At 49.7% G+C, this 17,152-nt stretch overlaps 2 protein-coding genes across 10 annotated transcripts in view; one reads left to right on the forward strand and one right to left on the reverse strand.

The window, feature by feature from the left end:
• Positions 1–5,448, reverse strand: part of RBM39 (RNA binding motif protein 39) — a 31,858-nt gene extending 26,410 nt beyond the window's left edge. For 2 of the 5 annotated variants that reach the window (XR_013930868.1, XM_080405423.1), the window contains exons 1-2: positions 5,155–5,448; positions 1,780–1,842 (exon numbers count right to left, since the gene is read on the reverse strand). Coding sequence is in view for 3 of the 5 variants with exons in the window: in XM_080405423.1 (XP_080261549.1) it covers positions 1,780–1,830 (51 nt within the window). In the remaining 2 variants the exon portion in view is untranslated. The remainder of the gene's footprint in view (positions 1–1,779; positions 1,843–5,154) is intronic. The other 3 variants (XR_013930869.1, XM_080405422.1, XM_080405421.1) reach the window with 3 other exon arrangements.
• Positions 5,449–5,633: 185 nt separating this feature from the next.
• Positions 5,634–17,152, forward strand: part of LOC308070819 (rho GTPase-activating protein 39-like) — a 67,513-nt gene continuing 55,994 nt past the window's right edge. For 2 of the 5 annotated variants that reach the window (XM_080405402.1, XM_080405407.1), the window contains exon 1: positions 16,739–17,072. In XM_080405402.1, coding sequence (XP_080261528.1) covers positions 17,062–17,072 — 11 coding nt within the window. In that variant the 5' untranslated portion in view covers positions 16,739–17,061. The other 3 variants (XM_080405405.1, XM_080405403.1, XM_080405404.1) reach the window with 3 other exon arrangements.

The following is a 17,152-nucleotide window of genomic DNA, read 5'->3' on the forward strand; positions in this document are numbered from 1 at the left end:
GGAATAGGAATAAGAAAATACAAAACAAAAATTTTAATACTAAATTACTTGTTTACAGTTTAATGTGGAAAGATTTAGAAAATTTAGGTAGGCATGTTTAACCACTTTGCTGCTTAAATTTAAGTCATACAAATACAAAATACAAGACTTACATCGTTTAAAAGTGTGTATTAAATTGTAGATACTTCCTTACATGCTTCAGAGAGCAAGTTATCCTGTAGAATTCAGCACTCAAGTGGTTAAATGTTATTTCTATAAAGTGTAAGAGGAAGTTTCAGGTTTGTGTGCCCCTCTGATCAGTACCAAGGCTATCTCTGCCTAAGCCCCAGTGGCTACGCTAGCAGCCAGCCACTATGGTTTTCTTGTGACCGATGCCATTCCCGAGATCTTCACTCATTTTCGCTGAAGGGTTGTAAGAGCTTGATGTCACCTCTGTCACACATCTCGCCCTGAAGCAAACAGGGATTCACACTGCTTTAGTAAGGTCGACTCCCAAGAAAGTCATCAATAATCCACCAGTCCAGCCTAAACATTCCCTATTTCCATACCTGTTTACATGGAAAATATCCATGTTAAACCAGGACACAAGAATTTTAACATAATTTACAAATTTCTCTTCAAGATTTTAACGTAACTGCTAAATATTACATAAACTAAATATACCACTTAAAACTTACAAATGCTCATCCAAAATTCATGACATGGCTGTAATAAACACTGCAGAATAGACTAACAATAGCTGCTATATAATTTATATACTTGCTTTACAGTTTAATCACATCAGTTACATCAAAAGTACAATTCCTAAGTGACTTAAACTTAATATACATTTCTTGCGAAACCAGAGCTAAAGCATGCATAGTGTTAACACTTCACCATTTGGTGAAAAACAAAAAAAGACAGTATTCATTTGCTGCTGGCTTATATAAGACATCGCTATGCTAATTGATAAAAATTTTGCATAAGAATTGACATTTCCTAATTAAACAACTAGGACAGAATACAAAAGCTTATTTTAGAATGATACCGCAGACTGTGATACTGTCTTTTGCTTGCTAAGAACATTCTATTCAGGGATCCAAGAATTTCAGTAAATTCGTTCACTCAGCAATTGATTTTCATCTGCCCTGTTAAAAGATTAACCGCCACCAGTCTTCTGCATTAAAAGTAAGTCTCACTCTTCTTGCACCGAGCAGACTGTTCAAGTATTTACTTGCCATGGGACTGGTGAAAAAGTTATTCTTGGAACCCTGCTGTTTTCCCAAACCACTGCATTCACCTTGTTGCTATACCAAACTGGACGTGGCAATTTTAGGAGAGATTTTTGCGGTTTTTTGTTCTGGGGGTTTTGTTTTGGTTTGTTTTGTTTTGGTTGGTCGGTGATTGTGTGTTTTTGTTGTTGTTGGTTTTGGTTTGTTTTGTTTTGGTTTTGTGTTTTTAAACCTAGGGGACCACGGTACAGCGATACGTCACTCAATTACTACCTTATGATTGACAGTTCACACTGGAATCAAAGGTGAATTCATGGGAGTAGAGGTGAGATATCGTTAGGCAAGTCTACAAAGAGAGATAGATGGGCATTTATTCATCACGCTGAAGTGAAACTACTGCACAATATAATTACATTAACAGTATATATTTACTTGTAAGTTACATGTAATGCATCTCCAGTAAGATAAATCATGAGGGCTCCAGGGATGTTAGTTTACAGTTCAGCAGTAGTTTCATGAATAATGCTAATTTAAGGTAAACAGGACCCCACTGGCACATCTTCCTCACCTTCTTGTAAGGAGCTTCAAGCATTGCTTCAATATCAATATCATCAGCCATTTTTCAGGACACCTGAAAGAAGAAGCAAAATCCACTTGAGACAGTAAACACCCCTGTGCTTTAGATCCCAAAGGCTTTTGCCTAAGAGGCCATCACTACAGTAGCTCAAATTCACAGAGCAGTGTCTCAGAAGACGTTTCCATTAAGAACTAGAATGAAGCTTTGCCCAATGAGATAATAAAAGAACATGACACAAAGCAATTGTAGCTGTAAACATCAAAAATGCTATTCAACACAGTTAGCCAGTGGAAACCCGAGAGGTATTCCACCTATTTCTTTCAAAACAAATCGCACAGATCATTTATGGTACAGAAAGGATGGTCTGGCAGCCATCTTGAGAAGTACTACAACTTGACCAAAGGACCCAAGAGAGGCATGTAAAGAACACACACATTCAGGCAAACCTGTTCATAGCTTCTGAGCATTTACTACCATCACATTTAGTAATCTGTGGACTTAAAAGTGAACACTATGGCCTTTAAGAAATGCAGCTTCCTGTATAATGGGGGGGCACAGAAGAAACAGTTATGATTCAAGCATTAAGAGCTATTAAAGCATACGCAAGATCCATCCAGTCTGAGATCCACCATGCCATGTAACACTAGCCACCACAAAGTTGTTGTTTTTTTTTAAACATCATTGCTCTTATTTTTCAACTTCAACCCCCTAATAAAATTTTGTGTTTATTATACTCTGGATCCCTTTGACCTTTGACTTTCTTTCCCTATGCAGGTATGCTGTAAGTACCTCTCAAGACTCTTTGCATTAGAGTATAGAGACTCAACTTCCCCAAATCTCTTATTAAAACAGACTCTCTCCTTTTTCTTTAAGCTCAAAAATGGCAAGGCCTCTAGATCCAGCTCAGATGGCCCAAGAGTGAAGATTCTCCTGCATGTGTGCCATAAAATGAATTTTTAATCATACAAGTTAATTCTTGCACCTTGGTTACAGGCATTGCCACATAACTGTGCTGTTCTGAGACTTGACCAGTATAATGAAATTGCTCCAACATTCAAAGATACTTTTAAGTTGTTCACTCACAGCCTCATAACAGAGTATTATACCAGAGCTATAACACGTGTAAGAACCAAGTCATTCCCCCACTTACATCTGATCATCACCCATTAATACAATCAAGAATAAAACATAATCCTTTAGCAATATCAGAGCACTGGAAGTTCATACTCAATTACTTAACCAAGGTACGCTAATCTTATTTTCAAGTTATTACCTCTCGGGGTATAGTACTATCACAAATACAATCCTCCTTAGTTTATGTAATGGCTCAATTTTACTTTTCACTGCAGTATTTACATACAGCTTTTGAAGTCACCTAATTCACTACCATTCTACTTGTATTTGGTATGAACAAGTATATCAGTATGATTAAGCACCATGAAACAGCACCAGGCCAAACCCAGGATTCTGCAATGAAATTCCCACCAGTGACCCACAATTGTATTTTCATGCATGTAATTTACCTAACATATCTAGCTACACCTGGGGTGGGATTCTTCATCCTGAGGAGGGGTAGCCAAAGGATGGGATGGGGGCCATTACAGAGACTGCCAAATCATGAGTGGCTTAGAAAAGTGAATAGGGAATGACTATTGCTGCATTCACCCAAATAGTAAGAGTGAACGAACTATATCATCCAGTGGGTTCAAAACAAAGGTCCTTATTCACACAGCATTTAGCCATGGAATTCACTGTTATAGAGCACTGTGGATGCTAACAAAGAAAAAAAAACACAGGCAGGGTTAAAAAAAAAACCACACAAAATCTCACAGAAAAAGCTTTTAATTAAACAAAGACATGCTTTGTGACCCTGAACCACAGCTAGCTGACAACTAAGAGCAGAGAAAAAAGTATCACTGTATGATTGCCCTGTGTTTGTTTTTTCTTATGCACTTCCTGCTTGCCACCATCACAGTCAAGATTCTGAGTTACACGGACCTTTGATCTCGCCCCGTGCAATATGTGCCCTTTGTACGCTGTACAAACTGAGTGGTACACTACCACGTTTTTGTCACACCTTCTGTTCACATGACACAGACCTACTATCGATGTAATTAATGTAATACATATAACGATGCTCCACATAAAGCTGATTTTTTAAAAAGAATCACAAATAGAGTTCAATTCCAAGTGAGCAGAATATCATGACAAGTTTTCAAGTATCTTTCATTAAACACTGAAGAAGCTCAAAATAATTTTAGTAAAAGCCCTTCAGCTTCAGAAAAGCTGCATATATCTGACAACTCTATACAGAAAACAAACATCACCACCCCAAAACAAAAACCAAAACCCAGCGACCACCTCTCCCCCACCAACATCAAAACAACCAAGGGGAAAAAACACTTGAAACTTTGTGGGCCTACAGAAAACCCAAAGGGACGTGAAATTTATTGCTACTAATCTAGCCACTATTTACGGCTGATTTCATTTATTTTTGCTGTGTTGTATTAGATAAAGGGAATTAAAAAGTCCTCTTGAAATTATCTGCTTTGGAAATTGCACGAAATGACAATTCCACACTTGGTTTGCAAGGAATCTGCTGGAAAAGCATCAAAAAAGTTCAGGGAGAACGTCGATGGGAGGCGAGCTCAGCTCTCAGCAGCACACGCACCTTTGTTCAGCAGGTTCCCGCCAACAATCCTCCGCACACTCCCTACACCACCGTAACATAACGGGTTCGGGTCCTCAAACAGACTGCTGCGCTAGAACCAAGCCTCTATTCCGCCGGGGCACCTTACCCGCACACTCCAAAGGCCTTCAGCCCCTGCGTGCGCCGGCCGCCAAGCCCCGAGAGCCGCCCGCTCGCGGCGGCCCGCCTCTCGCCACTCCCCGCCCCGCGTCCCAACGTAAACAGCCCAGAGCCGCTCCCTGCCGCGCCGCCTGGGCCGTCAGCTCCGGCCGCGATAGCGGCAGCACGGCCGGAACCCCGCGCCGGCCGGGGCTGGCCGCCCCGCACAGCGCCATCGTGGGGGGACTCGGGGAGGGACAACGCCGCGGCGGAGACAGCCGGATTCGCCCGCTACGTGGCCACAGAAACACCCAAACCCCGCACGGCCAGGCCGCGGCCTTGGGGCGGGAACAGCTCGCCCGGCGCTCGGGCCCCAAAGGGGCGCGGGGCGGATACCGGCGGGGAAGCCAGGAGCGACCCTCGCGGACGAAGGACGGGGCCGCCCAACCAGAGACGCGAGCATGGCGGCGGGAGGGGCGCAGGCCTCCCGGGCCTCCCTCAGGCCAGGCCCACAGCCCTCCGCAGGCCAGGCCGCGGCTCGCCCAGCGGCGGGGCCCAGTCCCCCGCCCGGCAGTTACCTGCGCTGCGGGTGGGTGCTGTCCTCGTTCGGGCGCCCGAGGTCCAGCGGCGGCAGAAACGACTCCCGGTTCCGGCGCTGGCTGTGCTGACGTTGGGGGATGGGCCTGAGGACTCAGGAGCCCTCTCCAGGCGTCTAATCCCCAGATGAACGGCGCCGCTCGGCCAGCTCCGAGGCGGCAGGTGGCAAAGGGCGGCGCGACCGTGGCGGGCAATCCCCGGACCCGGGCTGGGCCCCGGCTCTGGCACCTGCGGCTGCTCCCCGAAATGGCGCCCGCCGCGTCTCGCCGCTCGCAGACTCCGCGCACGGCACGGGGGCGCCCAGCGCACGGCGCAGGGGCTCTCGCGAGACTCAGGGCCAGACAAGGCCCCCTGTGCCCGCCGCCTCTCGCGAGATGTCGTGCCCGGAAGGGGTGACTCAAGCGCTCGCGAGACTTGGGCAGACAGGAGGGGCTGTTATGTGTTTTTGCGCTCTCGCGAGAGCGCTCCCGCTCTCTTGTCTGGGGCGGGGCGGGAGGGGGGTAGTGGACGGGTGGGTGGGGTACTCCCTCGCAGTCATTCTGAGGGAGGTCTGCGCCGTCCTTGGGCCAGCGAGTCCCTTCCCTTGTGGCGTCGGAGTGCTGCGGCTTCCACCCGGCCCATGCCCAGTCCCCCTCCTCCCCTCGGCGCCTCTGCGGGGCGGTGTGGGGCCCCGGGAGTCACCCCATATGTAGCCCAAGTATAACTTGTCAGTGACCTGGCATTCTGGTGCGGCTTTTGGTCCAAGCCTCTGCAGGTTACTGGAGCCTTGAAGCTGAAAGGTTTAACTCAAAAAGTAAGTAGTGTTTTGTGAAACAAAACCTGCTTGTCTCATTAGCAGTGCTTTTTTTTTCCCGTGGGTGCCCAGAAAATGTCTCATTTTTATTTAAATTTAATAATATGCAGTAAGTTTTTGCCAATTGTTCACCATAGTACAGATAACATTGGGTGGGTGTCCTGTTGAAATCAGCACAAAGTAAGCAATAACGGCTGGGGGGTTTAGGTTATTCCTTCTTTGTCCTGCAAATCTGAAACAGTGTAAAGAGAACTTCTAAACAGACTTTGCCTCCTGAAATTATAATTTTGCTATTGCATATGGAAATATTTAAACCAATTAAGGTGTAAGGACTCAAGCCCGTAGATTTCCGAATGAAAACCTGTTTATGAGAAACTCTTAGGCTACTGCATCATTTAATGTCATTTCTAACAGAGTTCCTGAAATGTCAATAGCTTGAAAAGTTCCAGAAGCTCTTGCACAGTTTCCATGTCTTTCTAAGCCAGGGGTCCTCAAACTACAGCCCGTGGGCTGGATACAGCCCCCCAGGGTCCTCAATCCGGCCCCCGGTATTTACAGAAACACCCCTCCTGCCCCCCCACCCCCCCTGGGGTTTGGGGGGGGGGGGGGGAAACCAAGCAGCCCCAGATCACTTCCTGCCACTTAATCCGCGTGCTGGCCCCCTGTTTAAAAAGTTTGAGGACCCCTGTTCTAAGCTGAACTGGTCAACTTGAGTTTGGGGCAAATGGAAAAATGAGCTGTTCAAAAATAAAAAACCAGCATGACTATAATAGCTATTCCAACCTAATCATGTTTGTACAGTTTGGTTGTAAACAAAATTAACAATTTTCTCACAGGCAAAATGAGGTTTATTGTAGTTGTTCTGGTAGCACTGCAATGGCTGCGTGTCCCTCACTGCACTGCAGTTACTTGCTGCTCCCAGTCAGCCACCCAAAGGTCAGGTCTAACCAGCTCCACATTCCTTGTTCCCTCATTGTATGATTGTGACTGAAGTATGTGCTTAGGCTCATGTTGGTGCATTTTCCTAAGGGTTTTCTCTCACATTGCCTGTGAAGCCAGGCTCTGGAAGGAGGCCATGGGAGGTGTCTTTTTTTGTCTACTCCATGCGCACACCCTTCACCCTCAGCTGATGCTCTGGCAGTGTGGGAGGAAGGATGAACCCAACACACATAGGGTTGAGTTCTTACAGGGTGGGGGTGGCTAATAAGGGACCTTGACTGGCAGGCAGCTGCACCAGCTCCGTGTCCAGCCCCGACCCTGGTATGTTGTGCTACCCTGGCTGGCTGGCTGTGGATGTTCAGCTCTGCAGGGCTGATGGCATGGTTAGTATGCCTCTGGCTGGATTCGCCTCTGGAGATGATGGGAGGGCCAGGAGGAAGCTCTCAGTAACACATTACCCAACAGAAGTTTACTCCCGGTTGTAGACTGGCTTGATCTGTAGGAGAGACTGGCTCTGCAGTGCTGCAGGGGAAATGCCAGCCATGGCTGGTGTTTCTTCATCATCCTTATCTCTACTGTGAGCACCAGGGTGTTCACTTAATGGACTTCCCTGGGCAGGTGCAGGGAATCCGGTGTGGGCGTCGTTCATGTTACCCCGTGCTGCAGATGATGGAAGGCATCTCGCAGAATTAACAAATACGGGGGGGTGGGGGGTGAAAAAAAAACTGTCGTTTCCCACACCGGGAGTCGAACCCGGGCCGCCTGGGTGAAAACCAGGAATCCTAACCGCTAGACCATGTGGGACTGCGTAGTACTTTTCTCGCACCGCTTCCTGTCTCTTCGGCCGGCCGCGCTGCTCGTGCTGCCTGCCTGCAGAGCGGGGGTGCGCAGGAAGTGCTCCCCCTCTGCAAAGGCTGCGAGAAGCTGCGCTGGGACGCGCTTTCCCCCGCAGACGTGCCCGAATGAAGTAATTAACCCTCGGGACTGAGGGTGCCAGGGAGGTCCCGCTGGCAAGAGCCTAAGCGGGTTGTGGGGATCGCGATCGCGTCGCGGGAATAAGGGCGCGAGCTGCTCCTGCAGGAGTCGGGCTGCCCACGCTTCACCAAGTTACAGGGGATTTTTTGAACTAAGTGAAGTCGACTGATCTGAAAAACCCCACGAAATTTAGGGTCATCCTTCTCGAAGTTATTAAAATGCTCTTAGTTAGAAGATGAGGATGGAGGCTGACAAAACCGAAGCAGGAGGACATGACCAACGGGAGGATGAACAAATGAAGTCCAGCCAAAAAAAGGTACAGAAACTGGGTAACAGCAACAAATGTGCTTCTGTACAAATTCTAGCAATAAAAAATAAGCAGCAATAACTGGACTACCCAGTTTTGACTGAGAACAACCTTATCAGAAATTGGTGCAAGGCAGATAATCAGTGGGACAGTGCAGTAGCAGGCTACAGGTTATACATGAAGAACCAACTAAATTGTGCTTGTGGTGATGCTGGATGCTAAAGAAGCCTTGTCAATGTGCCTAAACGATTTTAATCTTCCAACATACAACACTGAACCCCTATAGTTAAAAAAATCACATCTTGACGTGGTTTAACCCCAGCCAGTAACTAAGTACCATGCAGCTGCTCACTTACCCTGAGGGATGGGGAAGAAAATCAGAAGGGAATGTAAAACTCAAGGGCTGAGAAAAGAACAACTTAGTAATTGAAACAAAATAAAACCAACAATAACAATAATAACAACAATTATAATGAAAAGGCAGGAGGAGGGGAGAAGAATGAAATCCCAAGGGAATGGAGGAAAGAAAACAAATTATGCACAATACAGTTGTTTACCATCCACTGACTTAGGCCCAGCCAGTCTCCAAGCAGCAATCACCATGCCCCAGCCAACTCCCCCCAGTTTATATACCCAGCATGATGTCCCACAGTAATGAATACCCCTTTGGCTAGTTCTCCCCACCCAATTTCTTGTGTCCCTCCAGCCTTCTGCCTGGCAGGGCCTGAGAAACTGAGAAGTCCTTGAGGTACTATAAACATTACCTGGCAACAGCTAAACCCATCAGTGTGCTATCAACATTGCTCTCACACCAAATACAAAATACATCACTGCACCGGCCTCTAAGAACAGAATTAACTCTATCACAGCTGAAACCAGAACACACAAATAGTTTGCTCTCAGTAAGTTTGCAGACGACACCAAGTTGGGGGGAGCATTGGTGTCCCGGCGGGGCAGGAGGCTCTGCAGGGGGCTCTGGGCAGGCTGGGCCGATGGGCCAAGGCCAAATGTATGAGGTTCGACAGGGCTGAATGCCGGATCTTGCCCTTGGGTCACACCAGCCCCAGGCAGCTGCGGGCTGGGGGCAGAGCAAAGTCTGCTTGGCAGGAAAGGGCCTGGGGAGGGGCTGGCTGATGTCCGCCTGAACGTGAGCCAGCAGCGTGCCCAGGTGGCCAAGGTGGCCAGCAGCATCCTGGCTTGTATCTGAAAGTGTGGCCAGCTGGTGCAGCCGCATCTGGAACCCTGTCTGCAGGATTGGGCCCCTCGCTGCAGGGGGAACGCTGAGGGGCTGGAGCATGTTCAGAGCTGGGCAGGGGGCTGGGGAAGGGTCTGAGGCACAAGGCTGGTGGGGGGTGGCTGGGGGAGCTGCGGGTGCTCAGCCTGGAGAGGAGGGGGCTCAGGGGGGACTTTGTTGCTCCCTACAGCTGCCTGGCAGGGACTGTAGCGAGGTGGGGGTCGGTTTCTGCTCCCAGAAAAGTAGTGACAGGCCAAGGGGAAATGGCCTCGAGCTACACCAGGGGAGGTTTAGACTGGACATTAGGAAAAATTTCTTCATGGAATGGGTGGTCAGGCCTTGGAGCAGGCTGCCCAGGGAGGCAGTGGAATCACCATCCCTGGAGGCGTTTGAAAAACATGTAGATGTGGTGCTTAGGGGTAGGGTTTAGTGGTGGACATGGCAGTCCTGGGCTAACGGCTGGACTTGAAGATTTCAAAGGTCTTTTCCAACCTACATGATTCTGTGATTCTATGGGATGCACGCATTCAGGTTGTCAGCAGCCAGCCTGTGTGTATAGTACTCAAAAGACAAGAACATGTTTGTTGAGTTGGTCGGCTTAGTAGATAGTGAAGACGTTTAAAAAACTAGCAAAGAACAGCTTTCCAAGTGGTTTGCCTAAAGCTGAATACCTGGATGCTGAGAGGAACAGCTCACCTGACAAATCATAGCAAATGCAAACAGGGACATTTGGCATCACAATACTGGCAACCACATGTTCAGAAACTTCTCTCTGCGGTTATGTGGTAGAGCAATGAACTTGCCACTGTTCCCACTGACTTCAGCAGGAGCATGGCTGGTCCTCAAACTCTTGACTGTATGAGAAAGGATAAAAGATAAAGAGTAATAAAACCACTTCTTGTGCTCATCATAGGAGTTTTGGTTATCAGTATGTATTGGTAAGTAGGCAGTTTGCAGTCAGAACTCAAGATACTACCTGAGGGCAAAAGGAATTAAGTTAAAGTTTTAAAAAATCAAATCTGTATTATTTCACGGAAACAATACAGTGAGAAATAACAGCCTGCAGATATTTCAGTTGGGGACATCTATAAACAACAAAATAAAGCAAAATATATATATTTTTTTTTTTTTGGTGGTAGTTAAGAAGAACAGGAATAATGGGATGAAGCTGAGAAAACTTAGGCAGATTATAATGCAAAACACCCTGAGAGGACCTCAGATAGATGTCTAAATAATTGTCCCAGGAGACAACAAGGCCAGCAAGGAATACCCCCAGAAAAGCCTCTGCACTGGTGAGAAATGCTGTAGGCGACCTCGCAAATTCCCATCTTTCTTTAACTCCCGAGTCCTGACTGTGGGACTTTCCTTCCAGCTTTCTCACAGAAATGGAGATTCAATTAATTTGTCAAAGCTTGTGAGAAAAAAACACCAGACTGCTGGGATAGCTTGAGGAATTACAAGTTCTGTCTGTGGCTTAAAAATAAACTCCGTTCTTGACAACTACCTACAACAACATTACATAGTCTGGCACAAACAGCCACAGCAAAGCCAGGCAGCTCATGCAGCCTGGTGGGTGAGGGAGCAGGGCGTTACAGTGAGGTGGGACAGCTGTGCCAGCACCACTCATGCTGCTGTTTGGGTGCATGTGGTGGTGACAGCTCAGTCTCATGTCATCAGCCTTGGCCACCAGCCTCTCAGCAAGTGTCCTCTGCTCTGGGCAGCTGTCCCTCAGCTCAAGACAGCTGACGGTGGGACTCATGTGGCCAACCCACACAGGTTTGTGTTTTCCAGTGTATTACCTCTTCTGTGAGGGAGAGAGCACCATTGCTCAGCTCATGCATTTGGACAGATTGGTAAATCCTTAGAGGATATAGGTTGAGAGCAGCAGAGCTCTTATCAGACACAAAGAGGTGTGAAAGGCTGTGATAGAGCTGAAGTCCTTTGGGAACCTGTAACTGATATGATGACAGTGACATATGCACCTTATTTTGGAGAGTTTTCATCCCACAGGAATTTTGAAGCAATGCAGGTAAACCTCCACTGTGGACAATTTCCTGATCTTCATGCCACCAGCCTCAAAGTTTGGCTCATAGAAAGTGACCTGGGAGCATGGACTTCCCCTTCCTGTGTATGCCTAGCTTTGGGACAAGGACTTCCCAAGACAACAGAGTTATCTCCTGGCTCACAAGGGACAGGCCCATCTCTATCTTCCTCCCCTGTTCTTCCCTCCTCCTGGCCCATTCTGGTGTGTGGCTCTGCTCCTCCTCCTTGTCCCAGTGCTTGTCTGATCATCCATCAGGCCAGTTCAGGTTACTAGCCTGGCAAAACACTGCTTTTGTTTTGTGCCAGTTTAATGAGCTGATGTGGTTCACTCGGGCCCAGAGAACAAAGACTCGGACCAGTAAAAGGGGCAGGACTTGATGCATGGGGAGCCCTCTGCTCAGTTCAGCCATCTTGCCCACTGCACCCTTCTTTCGCCTGTGAGGGCTTGTAATCATTGCATCTGATGTCCTTCCCACTTTGCAGCTCCCCTCCAAAGAGGCAGAGCTCTCCTTTGCTGTGGGGAGCAGTGACACCTGCTAGAGCTCATCCCATAGCTTTGTCAGCAGCTGGGGAGCCACGGTAGCAGGGAAGATGGCAGAAACCTCTCCCGTATGTTTTTAGTCACAATCTGTTTTAGAAAGCAGGAGAGGAAACAGAGCATTTGCTGCTCCATCTGTCTCCGCATCCCATGCTGCCAAGGTTGGGTTACAGCCAGCTGCTGCTGTTGCCAACTGGTAACACAATAGCATGGCTGCTTACTTTGCAAGGGAGCTAAAGACAGTAAGATGGAAAACATTAGGACAGGATGACTTTAAAAAAGCCCCATTGCAGAACACCTGGCTTGTTATATAAATTTACATCATGCCCACTATAAAGAAACCTGCTGACTGCTGCTTAAAAACATGTATTTTTACAAATAGCCGAGTATCTCCAACTAGCCCTTCCCATAGGACTGTCCTGGGCTATTTGATACCTTCAGTCAGCTTCAAAACAGAGACAGGGTTAATTAAGAACAGGGATGTTTTTTTCTTTACCTCATACATGCCAAGACCATTTGTTGGAGAGGACTCTCACTGTGCACAATCCAGAGAACTTCAGCCAGCAAGTCTTGTATCCAGGTCAGCCTGGTCCTGTTCAATAAGGTATCTGAGACATTTGGTAGAAGATGTCTGTGTGCTGAAATAATGGAGAATTCACCACATCTGCCTGCTCAGCTCAAACCTCAAGCCCCTTGACACAGAATTACAGATGTGTTGATTGGAAAGGCCTTTGGAGGGCATTAGCCCAAACTCTTGCTTGAAGTGAGACCATCACCGACACTAGATCAGGTCAACCATGGCTTTGCATAGCCAAATACTGAAAATATCTCTCCAGGGGCGGAGATCCCACCACCCATGTGTGTGAACTATGTCCCTGGCTCAACCTAGCACTTTATGTTTCCTGTTGCAGCAAAGAGCTGCCCACAGGAAGAAATCTTGCCCACATGCAGGCACTCACAGTAGTAGCTTGGTGGTAGTTTGACCTATTTAACATACGGCTTTCACAGTACACAACTTTTTCTGGTATTATTCACTTCCTCAGCACAAGAGTGCACAGAGCCACTCCTGCTCCTGTATGGGGCTCCAGCCATGGGGGCTCATGGTGCTGGGGGCAGTAGGAGGTGGCAGGCAAGCTGGAATGAGGTGACAGCATGGCAGCGCCAACCCACCATGCAAGAGAAGCAGAGGAGGTTTGGTGATGGTAACAAAGGTCAGCCACATTTGAGCAACTGCTGACCAAGTTGGTGGGTTGCACTCAACAAGGCGCCAGGCCTGGCACAAGCTTCACTGGAACATAGTTCAGGTGGGGCCAAGGGTGAGGACTTTAGTTTTGACGCAGCTCCCGAGCAGAGCAGGGAGCCCCTGGTGAAGAATCTCCTAGCTCATCCTCCCACCCTCAGTAGTACCCTGGAAGGCTGCAGTGGGTCAGTGCTGGCCATAAGCCCAGACAGCCAAATCTTGCCAAGCTTTTCAGGTGTCTACTCCCAGTATCACCAGTCTCTCCTCAACACAGGGTTTGTTCACACCTGACTGGAGCTGTTACTTCCCCCTTGCCTGTATAGGGAGACACTTACCATGGGGCTGGTACTGGGCTGGGCTGGTTCCAGGCGCAGTCCAGTCTGTTAACAGAGGCAGAGCAAGGGCAGTGCCTGCTGGCCCAAACCTGCAGGGCACCATGCTGGCTGCGCTCACAGCGGTAGCACATCTGCCTGGGCGCTGCCCCATCTCCCCAGCCCCGTATCTGCAGGCAAGGCAGTAGCAGCACGATACCGAGCTTTCCTTACCTTTAGCATCCAGTTCTTCCACACCCACAGATAAGGAAGACCCCTCATGCAAGGTCCTCCACCTGCCATTTCCTGACATGGAGTGCATGCACACGTATGAACATCCACCAACTGAACAGCTTCATGAGAGGGGGGTGGGTGTATGCCTCCAGATCCGGTTTCTTCCACCTGAAGAAATGATATAGGCATGATCTCATGGAGCTGGCTCCTTTTGCAGTTCTTCAGTGCCAGCTGTAGGAAATATCCTTCAGCCAAGAACAGGCAGCAAGGGGATACTTTGGCCTGGAAACACTGATCATACATCTCCTTAATTCATCTTACAGTGATTTGTTGTTTACAGCCTCACAATTCATGAAGGCTGTTTCTTCTTGTAGGCAGTGTGGTTTTGTTATTAGCAAAAGAGCCAGGGTTTATAACCCTCTGTTCTCAGACACTGTTGCATCTTTGCCATGCTCTCAGACTATTCAGACACTTCACATTCACCTTCTGCTGCCATCTTTGGTGTATTGATGGTAGGCATCATGACTGGTGGGCTTGATCTCCCATGTATGTGTCACAGAGTAAGCCACCCGCATCTCTGGCAGAGGACCTCCTTGTGTGATTGTACAAGCTACTACTAGTAGAAGTTTTCCCCAGCCTGTGACTACCTGCAGTGTGAAAGCCTCTGAAAAAGTCACTTCAGAGATCCCACAAAAGTTTTTCCCTTAGCTGCTTCATTTTTCCCCTCTGGGATTTCTCTCCCCCTCCCTCAGTCACTGGTGTGGACACAGCTCATGTCCACCAGCGCCCTCTAGCCCTCCTGAAAAGGTGGACCTGGTCTGGCAGCTTTGCACTCGTGCAACATGCAGCCCCACAACCATCTGTTGTGCCTGGTAATTGAACCCCCATTCACCAAGCTTTCCTCTTCCAGCAGTGGAGATCTCTGCTCCCAGGAGCGTCCTTGGTAGCCAGTGGGTCTGTGACCATACTCTGGTGGGAAGGTTCTGCCTTCTTCGTGGTTTCCTTACTCTTCATTTTAATGCCCTCCTGCTGCATGACATTGTGCAGGACAGCACGGGGCTGCTAGCCCATGAGTAGGACTGATCTCAGATGTCCTCTGTGTCCTTGAGTGCCTCCAGCTCACCTGCTTTGGCTTGAAAAGAGAGGGAAACTCTTCAGCACGCTATGTGCAATATCATGTCCCAAGAGTTTTAGCGGCACCAGCTATGCAACAAAGTTACAGGTTCTCCAGCAAGCCTGCCAGAGCTGTAGGCTGAAAACAGCTTACACATTATCATCAAGCCCTGAATCACACAAAACAAAATGAGAGCATTGCAGAAAACCTGAATGTTTGTTTGGTCCCTCCTGTAGCCAACTTCCTGTGTACTGTGTCAGGTCACTCGTTTTTGGGGGGGGCCCTGAAACTGGGGCCTTTGCAATCTCCCCTCTCCCCAGCTTCTGTTTTCAGTCTGTCCAAAGGCTGTTGCTAGCACAGTAATGTCAATCGTGTTAAAATTTTGATACACCAAGTCTGTATCTACAAAAGCCCTTGAACAGAGACTGTCAGGCTGCTATAAGCACTTCCCCAGTATCACTGTTTCCCTCAGAGGACAGATACAGCCCTTACTGGCAAAGGCAAATAATAGCTGCATCTCCACAAGGAAAGCTGTCAATTTAACCTCACTGGAGCTACACCAGCAAACTTTTGTTTCCAGCGCAGACCTGGTTTAACTCTTCCTTTCTTTCCCAGCTGGCCTATGCCTCTGTCCCCAAACTGTGCAGCCCTGCAAAGCTCAGCCTTCCCTGCCTGCTCGCCTGCATCATGGGCATCTCCAGCAGCTTCGAAGCCCCTGCGGGGCCCCCCTCTTTCTACCGCCCCCCGCCACATGGAGCCCCCAGTAAGCACAATGCAGCTGTGTGTCCAGCCAGTGAGTGAGTGGCCACGATCTCACTGTCTCTCTATTCGTTATTTAAAAGTGCACTGGGACTTTCATGTGAATGTCTTCAGATTAAGTTACTCTGAAGTTCTTCAGCAGTGCCAAAATGCCTTCTGTGAGAGAGCACCGTGAGTGCGGGTATCACTCTGTGCAGGGACCCCATGCGCTGACTCACCTGGGGTGATTAATGAGCTGAACAGACTCATTTCTGACTGTAGCAGAAATTTGCTGCATGGTGTGATACGGGCCAAAAATCACTGTTAGTAGCAAAATTCACTGAGTATCTGCCAAGCCTTGCACCCCCAGCTAAAGGTGTCTGAGGCATCCAGGCAGCTCAGCCCCCAGGATTTGTCTCTGCATGGTGTTGTTCCTACTCTGGAATAACAGGACCCAATATGAGATTCATTGGGAGCATTGCCATGTTGCAGCAGTCACTGAGATAGCAGGGGCTCTGCTGTGCCACTGCACCAAGTGACATACTCCAAACTGGTGACTGGCAGAAGCTGATCTACTGGAGCTGTCCTTTAGTGCACAACTTGTGTATTTGGACTGCTGATGCTGCTGGAGGAGTAGGGCTCGCCACCCTTTCCCAAGGCCTCTGCGCTGCTGTTTCTATGTAGACGGTTGACCCATGCATGTGTGGGGGACAAATCTGTCTTCCCGCACAGCCCTGACCAGGCTGCTACAGGCTCGAACACAGAAAGTCCCTAGAATCTGCCCAGACAAAGCTGCCGGGGCACGGAAGAGGGCACATCCGGGCAAACGCGGGCGTGTGGCAGCCCTGCACCACGGGCCAGCCTGGTCCCCCATCGTGGGGACAGGCGATTTGCCGGGGCAGCAGCGGTCCGGGTGCAGGGGCGGGCTGCGCCTGCGACCCGTACCAACTCCAAGCGGTCTCCGGCCCCTATCGCGGGGGAAGGCTCCTGGGCCGCCAGGGACGGTGTGGCTCCTGCCGCGAACGACGCCCTCCCTCGCAAGCCTGGGCACGGCAGCTCAGCGCCGCCGCGGGTCTGTAACTCAGGTAACGCTTCAGCCTCCCCGGCACGGAGCTCCCGGCTCCGCGCCCTCCCGCCTCGGGCCGGGCCGGGGCTCTGCGATGCCTGAGGCTTGGCGGGCCCGGGGAGGCCCCGGAACGGCCGCAGCCGCCACCAGGGGCTGCCCTCGGCCCGCGGGCCCGGCCCCTGCGCGTCCCTCCCGCCCCGACGCTGCCCGGCGCAGCGGCCCCAGCAGAGGGACCCGGGGAGCGGTCGGGGGTCCCGGCTGCCGGGCCGGACCGCACCGCCCCCGGGCGGGGCCGGGGTCGGATTTCACATCCTGCCCCGCTCGCAAGCAGAGCGGGCGGCGCTGCCGAGCGGACCATGGCGGAGAGGTGAGTGCGGCGGCCGCGCACCTGTTGAGGCGAGGGAGGGGGGCGGGCGGGTGGGTCTCGCCTCGCCCGCCCCGTCGTGG

Source organism: Falco punctatus (genome assembly GCF_963210335.1).
Source record: "Falco punctatus genome assembly, chromosome: 10".
Taxonomy (NCBI): Eukaryota; Metazoa; Chordata; class Aves; order Falconiformes; family Falconidae; genus Falco; species Falco punctatus.